At 40.6% G+C, this 19,048-nt stretch overlaps 6 protein-coding genes across 8 annotated transcripts in view; all 6 read right to left on the bottom strand.

Moving 5' to 3' along the window:
• Positions 1–3,156, bottom strand: part of nprl3 (NPR3-like, GATOR1 complex subunit) — a 9,831-nt gene extending 6,675 nt beyond the window's left edge. Inside the window, exons 1-4 of the mRNA XM_019866312.1 lie at positions 2,716–3,156; positions 2,266–2,332; positions 1,186–1,224; positions 360–591 (exon numbers count right to left, since the gene is read on the bottom strand). Of these exons, the coding sequence (XP_019721871.1) occupies positions 360–591; positions 1,186–1,224; positions 2,266–2,332; positions 2,716–2,929 (552 nt within the window). The 5' untranslated portion in view covers positions 2,930–3,156. The remainder of the gene's footprint in view (positions 1–359; positions 592–1,185; positions 1,225–2,265; positions 2,333–2,715) is intronic.
• Positions 3,157–4,145: 989 nt separating this feature from the next.
• Positions 4,146–5,062, bottom strand: LOC109513817 (hemoglobin embryonic subunit alpha-like). The gene is made up of 3 exons (XM_019866505.1): positions 4,953–5,062; positions 4,669–4,876; positions 4,146–4,361 (listed from the first exon to the last, which is right to left on the bottom strand). The coding sequence occupies exons 1-3, from the start codon at positions 5,045–5,047 to the stop codon at positions 4,233–4,235; spliced, it is 432 nt and encodes a 143-aa protein (XP_019722064.1). The 5' UTR covers positions 5,048–5,062; the 3' UTR covers positions 4,146–4,232.
• A 949-nt stretch (positions 5,063–6,011) lies between these two features.
• On the bottom strand, positions 6,012–7,077 carry LOC109513816 (hemoglobin subunit alpha-1-like). Its single transcript, XM_019866503.1, has 3 exons — positions 6,919–7,077; positions 6,634–6,841; positions 6,012–6,222 (listed from the first exon to the last, which is right to left on the bottom strand). Exons 1-3 carry the CDS (start codon positions 7,011–7,013, stop codon positions 6,094–6,096), a joined length of 432 nt encoding a protein of 143 aa, XP_019722062.1. The 5' UTR covers positions 7,014–7,077; the 3' UTR covers positions 6,012–6,093.
• Positions 7,078–8,376: 1,299 nt separating this feature from the next.
• Positions 8,377–9,844, bottom strand: hspb9 (heat shock protein, alpha-crystallin-related, 9). Of its 2 annotated transcripts, XM_019866502.1 has the most exons (3): positions 9,583–9,844; positions 8,856–9,428; positions 8,377–8,728 (listed from the first exon to the last, which is right to left on the bottom strand). In XM_019866502.1, exons 1-2 carry the CDS (start codon positions 9,768–9,770, stop codon positions 8,867–8,869), a joined length of 750 nt encoding a protein of 249 aa, XP_019722061.1. In that variant the 5' UTR covers positions 9,771–9,844; the 3' UTR covers positions 8,377–8,728; positions 8,856–8,866. The 2 variants fall into 2 exon arrangements, with proteins under 2 accessions (XP_019722061.1, XP_019722060.1); XM_019866501.1 differs by having other exon boundaries at positions 8,377–9,428.
• Positions 9,845–12,011: 2,167 nt separating this feature from the next.
• Positions 12,012–13,494, bottom strand: LOC109513835 (hemoglobin embryonic subunit alpha). The gene is made up of 3 exons (XM_019866531.1): positions 13,350–13,494; positions 13,063–13,270; positions 12,012–12,250 (listed from the first exon to the last, which is right to left on the bottom strand). Exons 1-3 carry the CDS (start codon positions 13,445–13,447, stop codon positions 12,122–12,124), a joined length of 435 nt encoding a protein of 144 aa, XP_019722090.1. The 5' UTR covers positions 13,448–13,494; the 3' UTR covers positions 12,012–12,121.
• A 3,512-nt stretch (positions 13,495–17,006) lies between these two features.
• Positions 17,007–18,965, bottom strand: snrnp25 (small nuclear ribonucleoprotein 25). Of its 2 annotated transcripts, none has more exons than XM_019866305.1 (5): positions 18,595–18,965; positions 17,921–18,011; positions 17,447–17,501; positions 17,231–17,305; positions 17,007–17,148 (listed from the first exon to the last, which is right to left on the bottom strand). In XM_019866305.1, the coding sequence occupies exons 1-5, from the start codon at positions 18,811–18,813 to the stop codon at positions 17,091–17,093; spliced, it is 498 nt and encodes a 165-aa protein (XP_019721864.1). In that variant the 5' UTR covers positions 18,814–18,965; the 3' UTR covers positions 17,007–17,090. The 2 variants fall into 2 exon arrangements, with proteins under 2 accessions (XP_019721864.1, XP_019721863.1); XM_019866304.1 differs by having other exon boundaries at positions 17,009–17,148; positions 17,396–17,501; positions 18,595–18,961.
• Between the last annotated feature and the right edge of the window lie 83 nt (positions 18,966–19,048).

Here is a 19,048-nt window from a genome sequence, read left to right as displayed (position 1 = left end):
TAAATGTTCAGTAAAATACCTTGTGCTCCAAAAAATAAAAAATAAAAATCTCTAAGTTGTTATTTTGATTGTTTTTACAAGAAAGGAGAAAAAGTTCAAAACAAAAAAATTAGACTTTTACAATTGTATCAACATTTCTCGGTCATATCTAGATTTTCAGCCATTTAGAAAAAGACATTTCAACAAAGTTAAGAGTTTGAGTTTTTTTTTTGTTTTTTTTTAAAGATTGTGATACCAATACTTTCCCTTTGAGTGAAAATGACTATCTGCTCCAAATATCGGTTTTCTGCCACCTTGACTACTAACTGGTATTAGCCATGAAAAAAAAGCATGTCTATATCTACAACAGTAATTAAGACAGCTAAAATGGTTGTTAAAAAAACAAAACAAAAAAAAAAAGTCATCGAGGTGGAAACAAATGGCCAGCAAAGAGCTGAGGAGGTGAACTGCTGGCCAACCTGAATGATGGGCGGATGCTGCAGCAGAGTTGGGTGGCCCACGAAGCGAACGTCGTCGATCTTCAGCTCAAACTTCTTACCGCACATGTCCGACTTGGTGGCCAGGATTGTTGCCAGGATGCTGTCGGAAAACCTAAGAGACGGAAAAGGCCAGGCTTATACCCGAGAGTTTATTTGAAAAGAAAAAAAAACATCGACAGCCACACATTTTGAGAAAGATTTTCAGGCTGAGAAATTTTCTGGAGCGCTTTTAATTCCATCCACTTCTTGTGATTTGTATAAAGACAGAAATAACAATTTTGTGTGTGTGCGTGTGGGTACACATTCTGCTGAAGATTCATGCGGCAGGGAATTCATGCTGCAATGAAAGACTTTGGAGAAGAAAAAAAAAAAGCACTACATACTTTTCACAACGATTCGGAAGAAGGGAAAAAAAAATTGAATTTAATTGGCGTTTGCAGCCAATTTCAATGGATGCAACATGCTGCAGGTTGATTGATTGCGCTTTAATCCGTTTCCCATGAAGTATACGACAACACGAAACAGCAAATGAACACACCTTTCACCGAGGGGAATGTACACAAGAACGTTGGCACGTGTTACAAAAGAAGAAGAATTAATAAGAAATCAAATCGATCAGTGGCACTAAATAAATAAACACAAGCAGAGACAGCGAGTGATGGCAGAAAAAAGAAAATGTGCCTCTCGGAGGATTCCAGAGTCTTACCCCGCTACCAACTGTTCGTCAGTTAATGAAGATGACTCTCTGAAATGGGAATGGGGCCATAAACAAAACAAAAAGAGAAGAACCAAGCAAACAAAAAATAGGAAGATGCAACATGTGCTATTTTTACTTCGCTTAACCGGTCTCATATGATTGTTCAAAGGAGTAGGAAGAAGTAAAAACAAGTATCTAGTCCTACCCATTGTTATGTATTAATATATACATAGATCATTTTTTAAATATCAATCAGAAAGGAAAAGGAAAACGTCTGCATATGAACAAATGCTTTTACCCTTATATGTGCTATACTTCTCTATTTTACAACTTTTGGTTTGTATAGGGACTTTATACATACACACTCTAGCACATTTATATGTCGATTTTCTCTTGTATTCATAATGGATGTTGCATTACATTTATGTCGTTTTTTTTTGTACTTTTCTCTTGAATTTGTTTTTGAACTCAGCAAGCGAGTCACTAATTTTCAGGTCAGTTTCAAAATTATTCCCCCGATTAACACCTATTACAGATGCACTCCTTTGCTTGACGTTTGTTCTTGTTTTGGATTTTTTTTTTTAGAGGTTGGTGCCCCTTAAATCATAGCAACGTTATCGAATTTCGCAAAGCTTCAAGATGTTTTGGCAGAGGAGGTTATTGTGTGCTTTGTACATTAATTGGGCTATTTGTGAAGTCAACCAGGTCATAAAATTTCATCGTGTTTAATTTGATAAATAGTGGATTTGTGGGTTCCGTATATTTTGATCTATTAATAATTCTGATTCCTTTTTTTTTGTCGTTTTAAAACAGAACTGAGAACTGGTTGCCAGCCAATTGCAGGGCAACATAGACAAACAATCATTCACACTCACAATCAGCCTTAGGGACAATTTAGAGTGTCCCATTCACCTACCATGCATGTTTCTGGAATGTGGAGGGAAAACCAGAGTATTCTGAGGCAAACGTGCAAACCAGCTGGCCACTCTCGCAAGTACTGATACCTTGAAATAGGGTATCAGCACAATACCGGCACCCGGTATAGGTGCTCACCCATCCCTACTTTTAACATTATGAGTAAGAGAGTACCTTGAATCTCCATCGTGATCTTCAACTTCTGCCGTTGTATTCTGGGCATAGCGATTCCGCTGTTTTGCTTGTGGGGGAGAAGATAAGGCTTAAATATTGAAGCCATAATTTGACATACACTGCTCTCAATACGTTAGGGATATTCCGACTTTTTGAGGTGAAATTTCATAATGAACGCCAAATGCACTATAACGGTTTCAGGCGTACTTATTTGACCGCCTCCCAACCTTTGAATGCACATATCCAACTGTTGAGCGTTTCAGTTCATTTGTCACTATTTGCTAAATGGCAAAATTCACAACACAGTGCAACTTATGCCCAGAGTGTCCTGAAATTTCACCCGAAAGCCAAATATAATTGAACGAGTTGCAACGCGTGTATATAAACATCGTTTAACCAAACATTGGGTGTGTTTCATGAGGATGCAGCCAGTGTGATGCTAACGTATACCTGCGTGAGACGACGCACACTCGGCAGTTCGCTGGAAAGGGTAGCGGAAAAGCAGCTTGTTCCCGCGGCTACCGGAGCTCACTAAGATGACACTTATGGGGCTGGTCTTGTGTCCGCATCGGGGCTCCCTGTACAGGCTGATTCTCGGCTGCGTGACCGCCGATTTTCGTTGGTCATCTGCGGATCCGCCGCCGCCGGACGGGTTGAGCATCATAATAGCATGCTAGATCGCTCGCATGGTGGCGACACAATTGACACTTCTCGATACAAAGTGAAAACACAACTCGTTGCAAGGTTAACTCTTAACGATGCTCATTAAACGCTGCTTGAGGATAGTTTTCTCAAATGTATTCACCTCGGCTCCAATTTTCACGTTGCCTCAACTTCTGCAACTCAAGTCGATTGTTTAGTGTCAATTTTAAAGTGTCCGACTGGAAACAAGCAACAAAGTATTAATGCGCATGCGCTAATTCATTTCCAATTCGGCGGGACAAAGATGAAACAGTTTTTCAATTTTATATTTTTCAGTCAAATAAAACAGTATACGTACGTCTCACACTAAATCCTCAACGATACTTACGTTACACTGTTTTTAAATGTTTTTCTGTAATGTTAAGTGGGGAAATGATTGATCTTAATCGGGAATTTAATGGGTTTTGTACAACTCAGTTAACAAATGCAAATTACAATAAGAAAAATATAATCACGTTTTGCATTTGTAAACAGAGAACATAACAATATGGGAATAAAATAATAAGTATATACATTTAATATACATTCAAATAGAATTTCATAATGAAAAATATAATCACGTTTTGCATTTGTAAACAGAGAGCATAACAATATGGGAATAAAATAAGTATATACATTTAATATACATTCAAATTGAATTTCATAATGTTTTTTTTTTTGTTTAGAATTTCATAATGTGGGTAAACAGTCGTGTCTCCCAGTGACGTCACATACTCCGGAAACGCCCGCGGCCGCCATGTAAAACGTGAAATACATTTAAAAAAAATAATAAACTTGATAGCCTACATCAAAAATAATGAATTAATCTCCATTGTTTGGCTTTCAGCAGTACATACCACAAAAAAGACACAGTTCACCAGCACCAGACGAGACTGAACATTTGAGATTAATGCTTTCAAAACCCCGCAGACTGTATTTTACGCTGGTCAACAGCACTGTATTATTATAAAACACATATGTATTTACATTTTTGAAAGGCTATTACACGGAAGACGTTTGAATACTGCTCACATCAAAATTAATGTCTGACCGTCAGCCATTCATCCAAACTAGTTGCTGAACCCCGCACACTGTGCAACAGTTCCGTTGGTTTCAGCATCGTCACTCAGTGTGCGGCGGGTCTGAAGATGATGCACGCATTTGTGAAAGGACTCAAAACAAAACATGACACATTCATCATTGCTTTTGATAATTGATTATATTTGGGCCCAACAGAAAGACAGAATTGAATACAATCATGTTGGCTTTCTTGTGGATCATGCTGTTTATCGGTACTTGTCACTAATGGCGAGCGTCAGGGCGGCCAGGAACTTGTCCATGCTCACATGGACCTCTGGGGTGAAATTCTTTGGGAAAAGCATGGCCATCACCACAAGGATGCAGTGAGAGAGAACCTGGGTGTGAAAAATATAAGAAATTTAATAAGTTAAATGCATATAATGCACAGCAATATACAAACAAAAAACACGTTTGGTCAAATCCACCCCAAATTAATTTCTAAAAAGTTTTCATGCTTCTTTTTGCCATAACGCATAAGGATTTTTTTTTTCAGAACGAGTGATGTGCAACATGGAATTATGAAAGTGTTTTTTTTTTTCTTTTAATCTTCCACCCTTGTGCTAAAATGTCCAATTCACAATGTGACAGCTTGAATGAGCTAAAAAAACAACAACAACAAATGAGAGTGAAGAGTGCATCCACCTTGAAATTGGCAGGGTCCACTCTCAAGTTAAAGGCGTGCAGCTCGCTGAGGCTCAGCAGTCCACTGGTCAGGTTGTCAATTTTGCCTATGGCTTCGTTGACGCCGCCCATGATCACCTTGCCATGCTTCTTGATCGGAGCGGAGCCGAGGCTCAAATCCTTCCAGTGGGAGAAGTAGGTCTTGGTCTGTGGGTACACGTAGATCATCCTGAGAAGGCAAACAAACTCAACATCAAGGAAGTGTAATGTGATTTGCGTCGTGTCTTTACTGGGGTTCCACTCACCTGGTCAGCGCTTCACTCCCGATGAGATCTGCTCTTTTGGATGCCAGAGCCCAGAAGGCCTTGACTGCATCTTTGTCCTTGCGGGAAAGACTCATCTTGCTGCTGTTTAGCAAAGTTGAATGTCCCGATGAGGGCAAAATTGAGCCTCTATATACAGTGTGGCAAGGGGCCTCAGGCACACCTTAGATATGATGTGTGCCTGCCAGCTGGATGGCATCCAAGCGGTCCCGACTGCAGAAGACACAGTACACTCTCATCACTACAGCTGAAAAATAAACCCAAGAGAGAAAGTCCATTTAACACGAAGGTACTTGCATTTGCAAAAGTTTGCTATGAAAACTCACTTAATGTGAGTTTGATACATGTTTCTGAACTGCTTTTTGTTGTTGTTTTTTGGACTAAAAATGACTTCAGTGTTTCAATACAAATGACTTGATTCAACCCTTAAAGTTAGGAGGGCCCACCGAAGGGCCCTCCGTCGTCTGTCAAAACAAATCGCTGATGCACGTCGTCAGCTGAGTACATGTGTGAACATGTTATGCATCTTTTAAAAGCTGAGTTTCTGGAGATTTGAATGATCAAGCTTTGATCCTGTCGTGTTTTCAAGTCCTAATCAACATTCTAAATCCATTTTCAAGGCAGAAAAGAAATTAGACGAACATAAGCTTCGCCTTTTTTTTCTGTTTTCGAACATCCATAGTTCAGTGACAGGAGCACTTACACAGATTCTAACTGTATGGGAGAAATATTCATAATGATAAAATTTAGAATATTTCAAAAAGAGACCAAAACTATGCTGTTACTCCAAAGGGTTCAAGAACAGCTACAAATTCACTTTGGGTGCACCTTTCCATCGGCGTTTTTGGCAAAATTGCCCTCGGTTCAAGGGGTTTTAAGGCATTCTCTTACCATCCTGTTTTCTTTAGCATCAACACCACATACATATTTTTTTATGTGCCATCATGTACATATGCAACTCCCTGTGTAGTGATTAGGCAAAAGTAAATAAGTGAATGATCCCCCCCCACCTCCAAAAAAAAATGCATGACACATTCATCGTTGCTTTTGATCATTTATTGAAAGTGAGCCCAACACAGAGCGAGAGGAACGAATTGAATCCCGTGGCCCTGGTTGATGTTGTTTATCTGTACTTCTCAGCAATGGCGAGAGTCAAGGCCGCCAGGAATTTGTCCACGCTCACGTGGACCTCCGGGGTGAAATCCACCGGGAATTGCGTGGCAATCACTACAAGGATGCAGTGAGCCAGAAGCTGGGTATGGAAAAGACAAGAAATTTCAGAAGGTAAACGTATTGATTAGCTTGGTTGGAAAAAAATATATTTAGTAAGTGCAGCACTGTACAAAAATAAATAGATCAAGCACACTGAGTACGTTGATCTAATTGACTTGAAGAAGAAAAAAAAATGTTTCCTGCTTCAATTTTTAATTCTGATTCAATTTCCTTCAAGTTGGACTTTTAAGAACAACGGCTAGCAAATGCCATTGGCGAATCAGGAAAACGTGTTAAATCCTCCATTGCTTATTCTAGTAGGGATAAGCGACATATAAAACGGATGGGGATCTAATATTCAATCTATTTGGATGATATAAAATGACCCTATTTCAAGATGGCAGCCTGATTTGGCCAAACCAAATAAAATGTGTGTGAAGAGTGCGCCCACCTTGAAGTTGGCGGGGTCCACCCTCAAGGTGAAGGCATGCACCTCGCTGAGGGCCAAAAGGCCACCGGTCAGGTCGTCCATTTTGCCGATGGCATCGCTGATGGCAGCCATGATGATCTTGCCGTGCTTCTTGACCGGAGCGGAGTTGAGGCTCAAGTCCTTCCAGTGGGAAAAGTAGGTCTTGGTCTGGGGGTAGACGTAGAGCAGCCTGCAAAGGCGGACAAAGCCAACGTCAAAGGAAACGAAGTGTGATGCGCTTGTCGTCTTGGCCGGCGGCATATTTACCTGGATAGAGCTTCACTCCCGATCATGTCTGCCCTTCCAGCAATCAGAGCCCAGAAGGCCTTGACTGTGGCTTTGTCCGTGCGGGTGAGACTCATCTTGGTGCTTCTGCAGAAAGTTGGATGCCTCTCTGAGGACGAAACTGAACCTTTATATGTGGCAAAGTGGGCACAGGCACACCCCAGATATGATGTGTGCCTGCTGGATGCCATCCAAACGGTGGAGGCAATGCAAAACACACCCACAGCAACACCAAAAAAAAAAAAAAAGACGAGGGGGGTAAAATGCTATTGTGTGTTGTATCAAGATGTGGACCAGTCATCATCACGTCTGCCTTACAGTTCTGACGGTCTGACCGTCAACTCCGGTCTTACTGATGGGCCTTTTGCAACTGATGATCACTACACGGTCGTCGTTTGCATCTGTCAAGCTGACGTTGATGGTGAACGAAGCAAAACGATGACGATCCCCAAAGTATCGTTCATTTTAGGGATTCTTTTCAAAAATACAGAGAGAATTTGGCGCTCGTGTTGAATCATGTGGGTTGAAATGGTACTTGGTGCATTCTACGGTCCAAAACATTGACGTCAATGCAGTGGGTTTAGTATGCAAACACTTGGCAGACATACGCAGCAGTCTTATCAGTTCATATGCACGGCACTTAAAAAAAAAAAAAAGCGCATCTGATAAGCAGCATGTACCCTCCTCGCGGGGACGCAAAAACACTTTTGACTTTTTCATGCACCAATTAATCCAACAAGAACCGATTCAAATGCTTTTATTCAGTAGAAGTATTAATTCATGGGATTTTTTTTTTTTAATTTGGCTTCTGGCCAACAACAGAAACGGTCTTAATATTTTCTCTCTTGTAAGTTCAGATAACCTAAGTATTCAAAACGGCCCTCGAAGGGAAAAAATATTTGTTACTGCTCATTAAAATGCACAAATGCGCATACAGTTGGATATCATAAGGCCTTAGAGGGGAGATTTTTTTTTCCAAGATCACTTTATTATCCTCATACCATTTTAACATAAGCACCAACTGTTCCCCAAAATACCACATTAACATTTAAATAAAATGTTGCCTGCAAAGTTACAAAAAAGGATCAATTTTAGAAAAAAAAAGAAGTCTGATCAGAATAGAGTAGTATTTTTCCAACATAGTCTTCAATAGCATATTATGCAAATTCAAAGTTTTATTTCAAAAAGTATTATTTTTACCATGTGCATTTCCCCAAATGTGTTTTTCTCATAGTCTTAAACTTTTTCTGAAAATAGGACAACAGTATGTTTTGAAAAAGTAAAATGCTTTTGGTTGTTGGGGGATGGGGGTCTTTATTTCTGCTATAATAAAGCGATGTTACATTCATGTGATGCGTCACAATCGCAGTGTTTTTAATTGTCCTGAAGCTAAGGCAGGAAAATTATAAACAATATTGTTTGTGACCGTGCATTTTTTTGACAAACATAAAATGGCTCAAGAGCCCCCTGGTGAGCCCAGTTTGAAATCTACTGTGAAATATAAGACCATACTAAACATAAAAAAAAAAAAAAAAATTAAACATCTGTGACTTGAAAAACATTTTGAGTACATGGCAAAAGAAACTATCTGCCATCCATTTTCTGTACCTCTTATCTTGACTGGGGACGCGGCTTGGTGGCATTCCACTTATTTTGGGTGAGGCTCAGTACGCCCTCTACTCATTTCCTCTCAATGAAAATGAAACTTTGAGAATTAAAAGAAATTTCATGCTCTGGTACCCTCTACGAGAAATTGTTGCACTGTACATCAGAACATAACAGACAGGAGAAAAAGCACGTTGCCAATGACAGAATGTCTCTCGATGAAGTCTTGAATGAAGACTTGCGTGTCATAAAGTACTAAAAAACATGCAAAACAAGTGTAGCGCAACGAAAATTATGTTTTGAGTTGGAGGTGTAACCGGGTGCGCTAGTGTGTATGTTGAGCCTCAGTCTCCTCCTTTGTGATGGGGAATTCCAGGGAAGTCCTGAAGAGAGGGGGCGCCTCTTCTTTATCCTCTGCGATTGGCTCTTTGCGCTCCTCCGCGACCGGCTCTTTGCGCTCCTCCGCGACATGCTCGCCGCGCTCCTCCGCGATTGGCTCACTGGACCCCGCCGCGATCGCCTGCCGAGCCACGGGAGCATGGATCCGCAGCTGTCCATCCTCCATGAGGGAGCAGGACAGTCCAGACAGGTCCAGGTGAGGCGACAGGTGGATCCTCTGCTTGAAGCCCACCTGCGAGGCCGCCGAGGAGGCGAAGGAGGCTTGGGAGGAGGGAGAGGAGCAGGAGTGAGCTTCCTGAGCGCCCGCCTGCTTGGCGGCCATCACCAGCAGGCTGCGTCCTTCTAATTTGACGCTGATGTCGCCGGGGGCGTAGCCGCGGGCGTCCAGGGTCACCAGGAGGTCATCGTGTGGCGAGCTCTGCCCGACCTGATTCTGCCTGACTTGATGTTGCGTTTCCTCTTCTTCGGCTTCGTCTCGGTCACCCATTCTGAGCACAGCGGAAAGACGCCACTTCAGATTCAAACTCTTGTATTTTGGGGGGGCTCAATGTGCTGCGGTTCTTGTCAAGAATGCCCCCAAGTACCCCCCATTCCTTGTCTTTCAATCTATCCATCTCTATTAAGTATCCATTCATCACGTACCTGAGGAAATTGGACGACATGAGGGGTGAATTGAAGAGTCGAGATCCATCCTTGAAGAACGTGTCGGTCAGATCGACTTTGCGGTTGAGGAGGTCCTGCCGTAGGGAGGAAAGGGGCCACAGGAGCCCTCCCTGGCTGAAGAAGGGGTCATCGCCAAAGAGGCTGCTCAGGGCTGCGTGTCGGGACATGAGGTTGACGTTCAGGCACGGAAACGAACTCAGGCGGACGTCTTGTTGAGCTTCTTCTTCTGGCTCGTGTGGTCTCTCCTCGCCTTAATATACTTCGACAATGAACGCTCCCCCCTCCAACCGTCTTCCTTGGTGCTATTTACAGAACATGAGCTCAGGGTTGCTCCCATGTGTCACCGAGGGAAGGGATACCCTGGGAGTCGTCAGATGGCTCAGCAAGGCTCAGGGCGACATCTTGTTTGTGTTTCGACTGAGTCACAACAGGTGGCAATATTTCAAGATGAGAAAACTCTGACATGAGACTTTGTCGAAAAGCAACCAGTGAATCGGGATTTTCAGACTTGAATCAGAACGCATGCTGCGATATTGTTGTGTCATGCTTGAATGGTGTGATGCACGTATGCGGGAAGTGCGCATGCAACCTGTGGGAAAAGGGCTGGCATGGCCGCTTTGGAGCGCCCTGTTGTCATGGCGGGGAAACAACCTGGGGAGATTTACTGAATTCCACTCACTGAATGCTTTAAACCAAGGGTGTCAAACTCATTTTTATCATGGGCCAGATTTTAGTTACAGTTTCCCTTGGAGTGCTGTTATGACTGAAATCGTATACAGAAGTCAAGAATAACAGTTCATTCATCTATTGTTTAAGTTACTTTAATGAGGGGTTTGGTAACAAGAAAATGCTTACAGTATCACTAATATTTATTACAAATGAGAATTTGAAATTTCGGTACAGATTTTCGCAAGAATCATGAAAGTTGACATCTTTGATTTGCTTTTGCGGGCCACGTAAAATGATGCAGCGGGCCAGATCTGGCCCCCGGGCCTTGAGTTTGACACAGGTGCTTTAAGCAAATGTATTTTCACCACTCAAATATTACAAGAAACACGCTAGCGAAATTAGCATCCATTTCACCAAGTTGCGACCACAGCATTTGAGACAAACGGCTTCATTTTTCAAGATTTTGAAGCCTTGTTTTTAATCTTGACATTTTTTTTCAGTCATTCAAATTTGTTTGGGTGGTTAACAACACCTCTCTGTGGTGTGTCAAATTGAGAAGACATTTATTTTCACTTTGCAGCAAAGGTGTACGGTTTGAATCGACCAAAGTTTGCCGTGTCATGTAAATGGAAATCTTTTGCATCTTTCCAATCAAAAGAAAACTTCGAAAAACAAAAATCCCCCTGCCCCACTCTCCTCACTCCATTAAGGCCTGAATAGTCATCTTAAACACGTGTGACGCGAGCAGCTGTCAAGAGTGACTAACAGCTGGCGGTCACAAAGCACAAATTTAGGCGAACATATTTAGGTTACAAGGTCTCATCGCCGCCATCTTGAGGCATGAGCTCAGCACGTTGGCATCCGGCATGCGAACATTACAAGGAGCGAGCGTCATGAGCGTTCACGGCTGTCGGGCCTTTTGGCTGGCACCAAAAGTAGTCGCCCGTGTGGCGCCCGGATAGACTTTTTCGGCTCTTTGTTTTGGAGTTAGACTTAAGGTCCGCCCTTCTATTCATCTATCTATATACGGATATCACATTAGACAAAGCAAGGCAGTTTTATTTCTAGTCGATAACACATTTCATACGCAACTCACTGTGCTTCGTTACTTCATCACTGTTTTGATACAAGGCTTTATGAACTCCAGTAACACCCACAAAATGCCAGCAGGTGGCAGCATTACCCTCCAAAAACCCTCCGGTTGAATCTCTATTTCAGTCATTTCACGTTTAATTTCATAATACAAGAGTCAATTTTTTTCTACAGTATTATGAACGTATAAAATGTAAATGTGATCAGGTAAATGGTGGCTAATGGCTAATTCACTCGAAAACTTAGCAGTCCCTTCAGGACCATATCTATGCCAGCGAGGTGAAAAGACCGGCGGAACAATTAAATGTTCTTCCACTAGATGGCAGCAGTTCCAATAAACCTGCCGTGTTGCTATTCATACAACAGAAGAACAGTTTATGTTGAAATAGGTTAGTAAACAACATATAAATCAGTCTTTGAGGAAAGTGAGACGAGATTATCTTCATTTCAGTATAAAATATTGTTCGTGTGTGTTTGTGCTGCGTTATTTTTCTCATTTAAGATTGTTGGAAGGTTGGGGAACACCGTTGTCACATATGCATTTTTTTTTTTCAAAGACATGACCGCAACTTTATACAAATGTTGAATTTTTGCTTCTTTGAAATTGTGTAGCATTCAAATGTTAAAAGCAGTACAAAGACTTGGGATTTTTTTTGTTTTGTTTTAATTTTGCATTTATTGATGACAAGCACACAGTAAAGACATGCTGCTGTTGCTGCTGCTGCCTGTTTTCCCGGGGGGCTGTTTTCGGGCCCGTTTATCTGTATTTCTCGGCCAGGGACAGAGACACAGCGGCCAGAAACTTGTCCATGGCCACGTGCACCTCGGGGGTGAAGTCGATGGGGAACATGTTGGCGAAAACCACGAGAATGCAGTGGGTGAAAATCTGTGAAGAAGAGCATAGTGCCATATATTATGTTGTCAACCTCAAATGTTACGCACTCATTTCATGGTCGGAATACTTTGGGTTTATGCATCCAACTTATGAATACTCATTCTTGTTAGTTGATTCTTGTACCTCGGGATTTGTTGAATACATTTTCTTTTACTTTATTTTTGTTTTTATTGACTCCAAACATGTATCACTGTTCATCATTGTATGCCTGCGACCTAGTTTGACAACTAAATGTTCTTCCATATATATATATATATATATATATATTTTTTTTTTTTTTTTTAAGTAAACTATAACTTTATATTATTTACGTTATAATACGTATAATAATAACATTGAATAGAAGGTAAATAATTAAACAGTTTGTGAGTCCTAATTACTTGCACAACTGCACCATGGGTTACTGTTGCACAGTCAGGAAGACACAAGCAAAGAAGGCTTTCACGACTACTGTAAGTGACTCATAGCGGCGATAATGTTTGTTGCTTTTCGCAGAGGATAAAGAAAGTATGCCTGTGAGTGTTATATTGTCTGTATACATCGCGATGACAGATGCTATTCGTTGTGTTGTTTGGCATTCAGCTAAGAAAAGTGGTGTGCTTGTTTGAAATACACACAGCGTAATCCACTTTGTTTGATGTTTAGTTTGACAGTCAACAGCCTATTTGGAGTGACACTACACAGCTCGGAGACCACATTTTTAAAAAACATTTGAATAGTGCCAAACTGCCGCTCGTTGCGAGGTAAATGAAGTTTAACTCACTGCACATGCAGCGCTTTTGCCTGTGCATGTGTGGATTTACCTTGAAGTTGGCCGGGTCCACTCTCAAGGTGAAAGCGTGCAGCTCACTGAGGGGCAAGAGGCCTCCCTTCAGGTCATCGAGCATGCTCACAGCGCTGCCCACACCGGTCATGATGGTCTTGCCATGCTTCCTGACAGGCTCGGAGCCGGGGCTCAAGTCCTTCCAGTGGGCAAAGTAGGTCTTGGTCTGGGGGTACACAACCAGCAGCCTGCGCCAAGAAAAAGAAGCTGTTGAATAAGGACGTAGATGGAAGCTGGCAAAAATCTGAGTGTTGAGCTGAAGCTTACCTGGACAGAGCCTGCACACCGATGTCCTCCACCTTTGGGGCCACTTTGTCCCAGAAGGCCTTGACGGTTGCTTTGTCTCTCTTGGTAAGACTGGTCATCTTTGCAGTTGCTATGAGGACTGTGGTGCTACTAAAGTGCGGCGGGGGGCTTTTTATAGGCAGAAAAGCGCGGCCGCACCCAGGACGGCTTCTGATGAGATAGGCCGCCGCACGCCTACCAAAGAGATAACTCAACATCTGCTCATTGTGTTTCTCAGCGACACCCGTCAGCCTCCACGGCAACACTTTGTCGGGAGGAAATTGAGCAGGAGCAGCTGTAAACGACCTGAAATTCATCTATGATTGACTCATTGTACATTTAGATGGTATATGATTCATATTGATGTCGTGTTATATTTGTCCACATCAAATTTCAAGCGTTCACATTTCCTAGCTTGAGTTACGGGACTTCTCGGTGAAATAAAGCAAAACGGAAAATGACGCTGGTCAACAGCAACTTTTAATCAGAGATGGCTTGAGATGTTCCTTGACATATTTTTGACCCTGATTTCAGTAACGTATTGACTTTTTTTTTTGAACATATCAGGATTTGGGAAAATTTCATTGTTTTATTTTTTTTAACCCTTTGAGGGACAGTGGTTACTACAGTGGACAGCTTACCATGTTATCAGGTTACAGGGTGCATGAAAGACAAATAGAAGTGTGCACAATACAGATTTTACCAAGCGTAATTATTTCAATATTTCATGAAAAAAAATCCAACTGTTGCCGAACCCTTAATTAATAAATATTAATACATGTATATTACAGAATATATTTGTATTATTATGAAAACCTGATAATTAGTGAACATTTGGAACCAACCCCCAAAATAATATTTTGGAAAAGTTTACTTACATCTCTGGTTAAAAGTTTTTCTTAAAATTAATTGAGCAAAGTGCTCTACCCTGTTTCCTCATTCATCGACTAGCATCTTGCTCAAGGACATGTCAACATGGTCACAATGACTAGGGATTGAACCTCCAACCACTCTACCACTAAGCCGTGCCACCTCACTATGTAAATCAATTACACTAATCATGCAATTAATGAAGTGTATCATTCTATATACCATTGTCACCAAAAATGTTTTTTAAAGTAGACAAAAAACATGTAAATGTGGAACCTGTCTTGTCATTGACAAATATTGCCTTCACCGACTACATGATTGTAGTGTAATTCAAAGACGACGGAGTCCAATTGGGCCAGATTTCAAATCTTTGCTCTTATGCCGCGTTTTATTTTATTTTCCGACAGTAACCTCTATTCTTGCTTTCTTATCTGCACTGCAGCTGCCAGGGGAGTTGCCGCTAAAGTGACACTGCAGATAATTCCACACTTTCATTGCATCGTGCTTTCAAAACTACGTTGATCGATTGGATGGTTTTTCTGCTTGACAGACATGCACTGGATGCAACGTAGAGCAAATTAATGCATTAAAACAGGTGCTGCTCAAGGGTCACATTCGATTTTTTTTTTTAAATGGGCAGACAGTCCAGATCATTTGTAGATGAGGTAACCCCCCCCCCCAAAAAAAGTGTATGTAAAATATGCACAAAAGATTTTTAGCTATAATTTAACTCGAAGATACTAAACAATTAAAAAAAACATATATATATATATATACACTATATATATATATATATATATATATATATACACACACACACACACACACACACACACACACTTTACTAATATATAATTTTATCTAAATTCAGTCAGAGAAATGAATAAACATATTTAAAATCACAAATTTTAGGAGAAATTCACTTGTCCAAAAATCCAAAATGTTCATTTATATATGCCAGTGACGAATGGTGACAGCAAGGACAATGACATGCTGTCTGAACAAAGCGTGTAAACTGAGAAGAGATCATTTCAATATTCAACCACATTGTGATGTTTTTGAAATGATAACAGGAGCATCGTCGCAGGAAAGATTGTGAAAAGGGTGCATTCGAGTATGTTTGCTGACATGCTAATGTGACTCAGCTAACATGAGAGCATTATCTCAATGACTCCTCCCAAAGGCAAGTCCGATTCTTGCGAACACTCCTTTTTGCTACGGGTGCAACTCAAGGGTGCGGCACCTGCAGTGAGAGCCCCATTGCTCGCTTGGAGAGCATTTTGGGGGTCAGCCTACATTTTGGGGGTCAGTAAGCTGGGAATCGGTTTGGGGCCAGCTTGAGTGAGCAAAAATGATGTCACACATCACACAAGAGAAAAGCATTTCTCGTTCCATTTTTATGCCACCCTGTGAGGCCTTACTCAGTGCACATGCCAGAACTTCTACTGCCGCAGAGTCATCAGATATTTCGCAGACAGCTTCATAGTCGAGATAGGAGTCCAATAGGGTTGCCTATGATCCCCTTTTCTTTGGGCAGTTGACCGGATCATTTCATATATATAAATATATATATATATGTATATATATATATATTTTCCCCAAGCTCACCAGTGGTATTTTGCAGCAGACAAAAAAACTCAAGTTTGGTTCAAACCATGTTCCGCTAATCTGTAAAATATTTTTCCAGTTGGCAAAACATCTCTGTCTTGTGTTCTTTTCCTTGGGGAAATAAGTGGGAAGTAGGTCATCCCTTTTTTGGACTCGCCATTTTCCTGTTGATACAACATGAATATTTGATGCATGTAAAGTCTCATGTGGATAGGAGGAAATATCAACTACTCGGGAGGAAGTTGTAAAAGATGAAGTAAACACAGACTCTAAACAGCAGCTCAACAAAATTCAGTCAAAAGTCAAGACACCTCCCCCACAAAAAAAAAAAAAAAAAAACTAACAACAGAGTAGAGAAGCCAAATGGTTGCCAAATGATTTCCAATGATGAAAAAAAAAAACGTCAGGAAGTTGTAACGCTCCTGAATTGTCTGGATAGGGGGTGGCTCGAAGAAGCATAGACAAGGATAAGATGTTTGCACCAACAAGGTTTATGAACAAAATCTACGGTGGCGCATGACTTGCATCACCGGAAGTTGTGACCGCTCAGAGCTGTTGCGATCTCTCTTTCCTACATCCAATAAACCTCAGAAACCCAAAAAAGATGCTTGAAAAACCTGGTTGACATGAGTCTCGTGTCTTGCTGTCCACAGAAATTCATGTAGTCCGAATGTTGGATGAAAAAAAAATGTACTTCAGCACCACCTTCTGGTCACTTCCAGAATTGACCAGATTGAACGTTCAACAGCTGGAATCACATCAATGTGTTTAGTAGTCGACACACTGTCGAACATAAATTGTATAACTTTGTGTTATTTTACTTCAACATTGTTTTTGATATTTAACCCACAATACACCAGTAGGGTTAAACAATAATTGGTAGTTTTTTTTTAATCTTGGAAAGTGGGTTTACACAAACGGAGTTGGTATGTACACTCTTATTAATAAAGGTGATGTTCTGTAGCCAGTATCCCGAACAGAAAAGTTGCGCTGGAACACCGCGCAAAAAAAGAAAAAAAAAATTCTGCGGGTGCGGGGAAATAATATTCAAACCTTTCACGCACCCTGTAACCTGATAACATGATAAGATCTCCACTAAAGTAAAAGGGTTAAAGAAACAAACTCACAAGAGCGGAAGTGAAAATAAAAAAATAACTTTATCAAACAAGCAAAATATAATTCAACAAAAACAACAAGCTTCATATGAACAAATAAAATCTGATATTTGAGGCGCAGAGAAGCATTTCATTTCTTCCTGAGCCTCTTCATGAACGTCACCTCGTCTCTGTTTCTGATTCCGTAGCTGCGGGAAACAAACCAAAAAAAGTTAAATATAAAATACAAAATCTAAATATAAGATATAAATTAAGATTTCATTAACTTACTCTTTCAGCCTCAAGCGGTCGTCTTCCAGTTTTTCTCCCTGAAACACCAAATTATAACTCCTCCAGATATACCTCCTGGGAAAGTATTTTATTATTATTTTAGATGTTCATATTATATTATATGAGTTATTATATGAAGTATGTACGACTGAATTTGTTTGTTACCAGCTGATGTGCGTCACACCGCCTTCACGCTGCTGCTTCAGCTCAACAAACCTGCGAATAGCTTTTTTCAGGTCGAGCACACTGGCATCTTGCACCACGACGATGGCTGAAACGCAAACATTTTTTATATTTACGGTATCACCAAATACTACGCTGCATTCAAACTATTTTTGTAACGCTGTATTGTATTTCTATGAAGTAATAAACATACAAATCAGGAAATTTCTTGAAGAAATAAGCATGCGTGTTTAAAAAAAAAGGCTTGACATTTCAAGCATAACTTTTATTCAAGGAAAAAAGTTGCAAAATTGCGAGAAAATATGTTTTCAAAGTTGGAAAAATAATTACCACGTAAAGCAAGAAATTGTACAAAAAATGTCATCATGTAACCGAAGAAATCTACACATCAGAGCAAAATGTCTGTGTGACAAAAACAGATTTGGAACAAAAAAATTAACGGCACAATTTTTCTCAACATCTTTAAAACCTAAAGTGATGAAAAAAAGAATTTTTAAAAAAACATACGCATTATTTCACCATCCGCCTTTAAAACCTTGACAGTCATGGCCTGGCCGTACTCCAGTGCAATCTGAGAATTGATTTCCTCCAAAGTCACCTGCAAAAAAAGATACCACACCCACCCCACACCCCCAAAATATTGGGATTGATGAAAGATTTAGTTTGCGTGAGACCCCAAAGTTTTTTTTTGCCACGACTTGAATTTTTTTTTCCTCTTCTATTTTTGGTTGAACTGGCAATCAAGGTTATTTTTCATTTGACATAAATACAACCAACATTTCCTTATAGTTGTTTTTTTTTTACTTCTACAGGTCCTTTAAATTGGGGTTTTCAATGAGATTCACCATGTATTTCATTTATTTTTTACGATATAAAACTTATCACTTCAGAAAAAAACAGTTCTTAAAAAGATAAAGACAACATTTGGGAATTTTAGACCTTAAATTTGAAATAAATTAACCACAGAATATATTTAAAAAAATAAGAAATTCACAATAGCAACAACAATAATAACAACGAGTTGCACGTGTATTTCAAATTGTTTCACAGAGAGACTGACAATCATTTCTGTTATTTATCAAGGGGGTCGTTCATGAACGAACCATACGAGTCGATGGTTTCACCATCGTTTTTCATCTCGTCAGCAAGCTGCACACAAACTGCACAGAAAGCAAACGTACCTGAATGGGAAGATCGCAGAGTAATGGATCTTGCACGAGGCGAGCGAGTCCCTCCTCGAAAATATCCAAAACGTCAGCGTGAGTAAACGATTCCACATCTTCTTCTTCTTCATCTTCCCCCTCAACAGCAGCAGCAGTCATGTCTGACTTGTTTTGCACTTCTACTTCTTCTACCTTCACATTTTGTGTTCCGGCGGCCTCCTCGCTTGCCTCCTCCATTATAAAGAAACGTTGGCTCGGGTTTATAACCCAGCAGCTGGATTAGTTGGTCGGTGCTTGTTTCATTTGAAATACTCCCGAAGATTTTCAGTACAGTAATGGGAAAACACACAGCGTGTGCGCAGTAAATTAAACACCGGAAAGAAATTGTTAATTGGGACTATGGTTCCGCATAGCTTTTTTTTTTCCGGGACGAATTTCTAGTGTACGTGCTATTTATTTATGTGAAATGTTT

The sequence above is a fragment of the Hippocampus comes genome, unplaced genomic scaffold (assembly GCF_001891065.2).
Source record: "Hippocampus comes isolate QL1 unplaced genomic scaffold, H_comes_QL1_v1.1 scaffold99, whole genome shotgun sequence".
Taxonomy (NCBI): domain Eukaryota; kingdom Metazoa; phylum Chordata; class Actinopteri; order Syngnathiformes; family Syngnathidae; genus Hippocampus; species Hippocampus comes.
This window is presented reverse-complemented; position numbering and strand designations above follow the sequence as displayed.

Coding starts and splice junctions, on each gene's coding strand:
- LOC109513817 (XM_019866505.1), bottom strand. CDS start 5,047: ATGAGTCTTTCCCGCAAGGACAAAGATGCAGTCAAGGCCTTCTGGGCT. Junction 4,877..4,952: donor GGGAGTGAAGCGCTGACCAG/GTGAGTGGAACC, acceptor TTGCCTTCTCAG/GATGATCTACGTGTACCCAC. Junction 4,362..4,668: donor TGGACCCTGCCAATTTCAAG/GTGGATGCACTC, acceptor TTTCACACCCAG/GTTCTCTCTCACTGCATCCT.
- LOC109513816 (XM_019866503.1), bottom strand. CDS start 7,013: ATGAGTCTCACCCGCACGGACAAAGCCACAGTCAAGGCCTTCTGGGCT. Junction 6,842..6,918: donor GGGAGTGAAGCTCTATCCAG/GTAAATATGCCG, acceptor CCGCCTTTGCAG/GCTGCTCTACGTCTACCCCC. Junction 6,223..6,633: donor TGGACCCCGCCAACTTCAAG/GTGGGCGCACTC, acceptor TTCCATACCCAG/CTTCTGGCTCACTGCATCCT.
- hspb9 (XM_019866501.1), bottom strand. CDS start 9,770: ATGTCCCGACACGCAGCCCTGAGCAGCCTCTTTGGCGATGACCCCTTC. Junction 9,429..9,582: donor ATGTCGTCCAATTTCCTCAG/GTACGTGATGAA, acceptor CGCTGTGCTCAG/AATGGGTGACCGAGACGAAG.
- LOC109513835 (XM_019866531.1), bottom strand. CDS start 13,447: ATGACCAGTCTTACCAAGAGAGACAAAGCAACCGTCAAGGCCTTCTGG. Junction 13,271..13,349: donor GGTGTGCAGGCTCTGTCCAG/GTAAGCTTCAGC, acceptor TTCTTGGCGCAG/GCTGCTGGTTGTGTACCCCC. Junction 12,251..13,062: donor TGGACCCGGCCAACTTCAAG/GTAAATCCACAC, acceptor TCTTCTTCACAG/ATTTTCACCCACTGCATTCT.
- snrnp25 (XM_019866304.1), bottom strand. CDS start 18,813: ATGGAGGAGGCAAGCGAGGAGGCCGCCGGAACACAAAATGTGAAGGTA. Junction 18,012..18,594: donor TCTGCGATCTTCCCATTCAG/GTACGTTTGCTT, acceptor CTTTTTTTGCAG/GTGACTTTGGAGGAAATCAA. Junction 17,149..17,230: donor GACCGCTTGAGGCTGAAAGA/GTAAGTTAATGA, acceptor TGTTTCCCGCAG/CTACGGAATCAGAAACAGAG.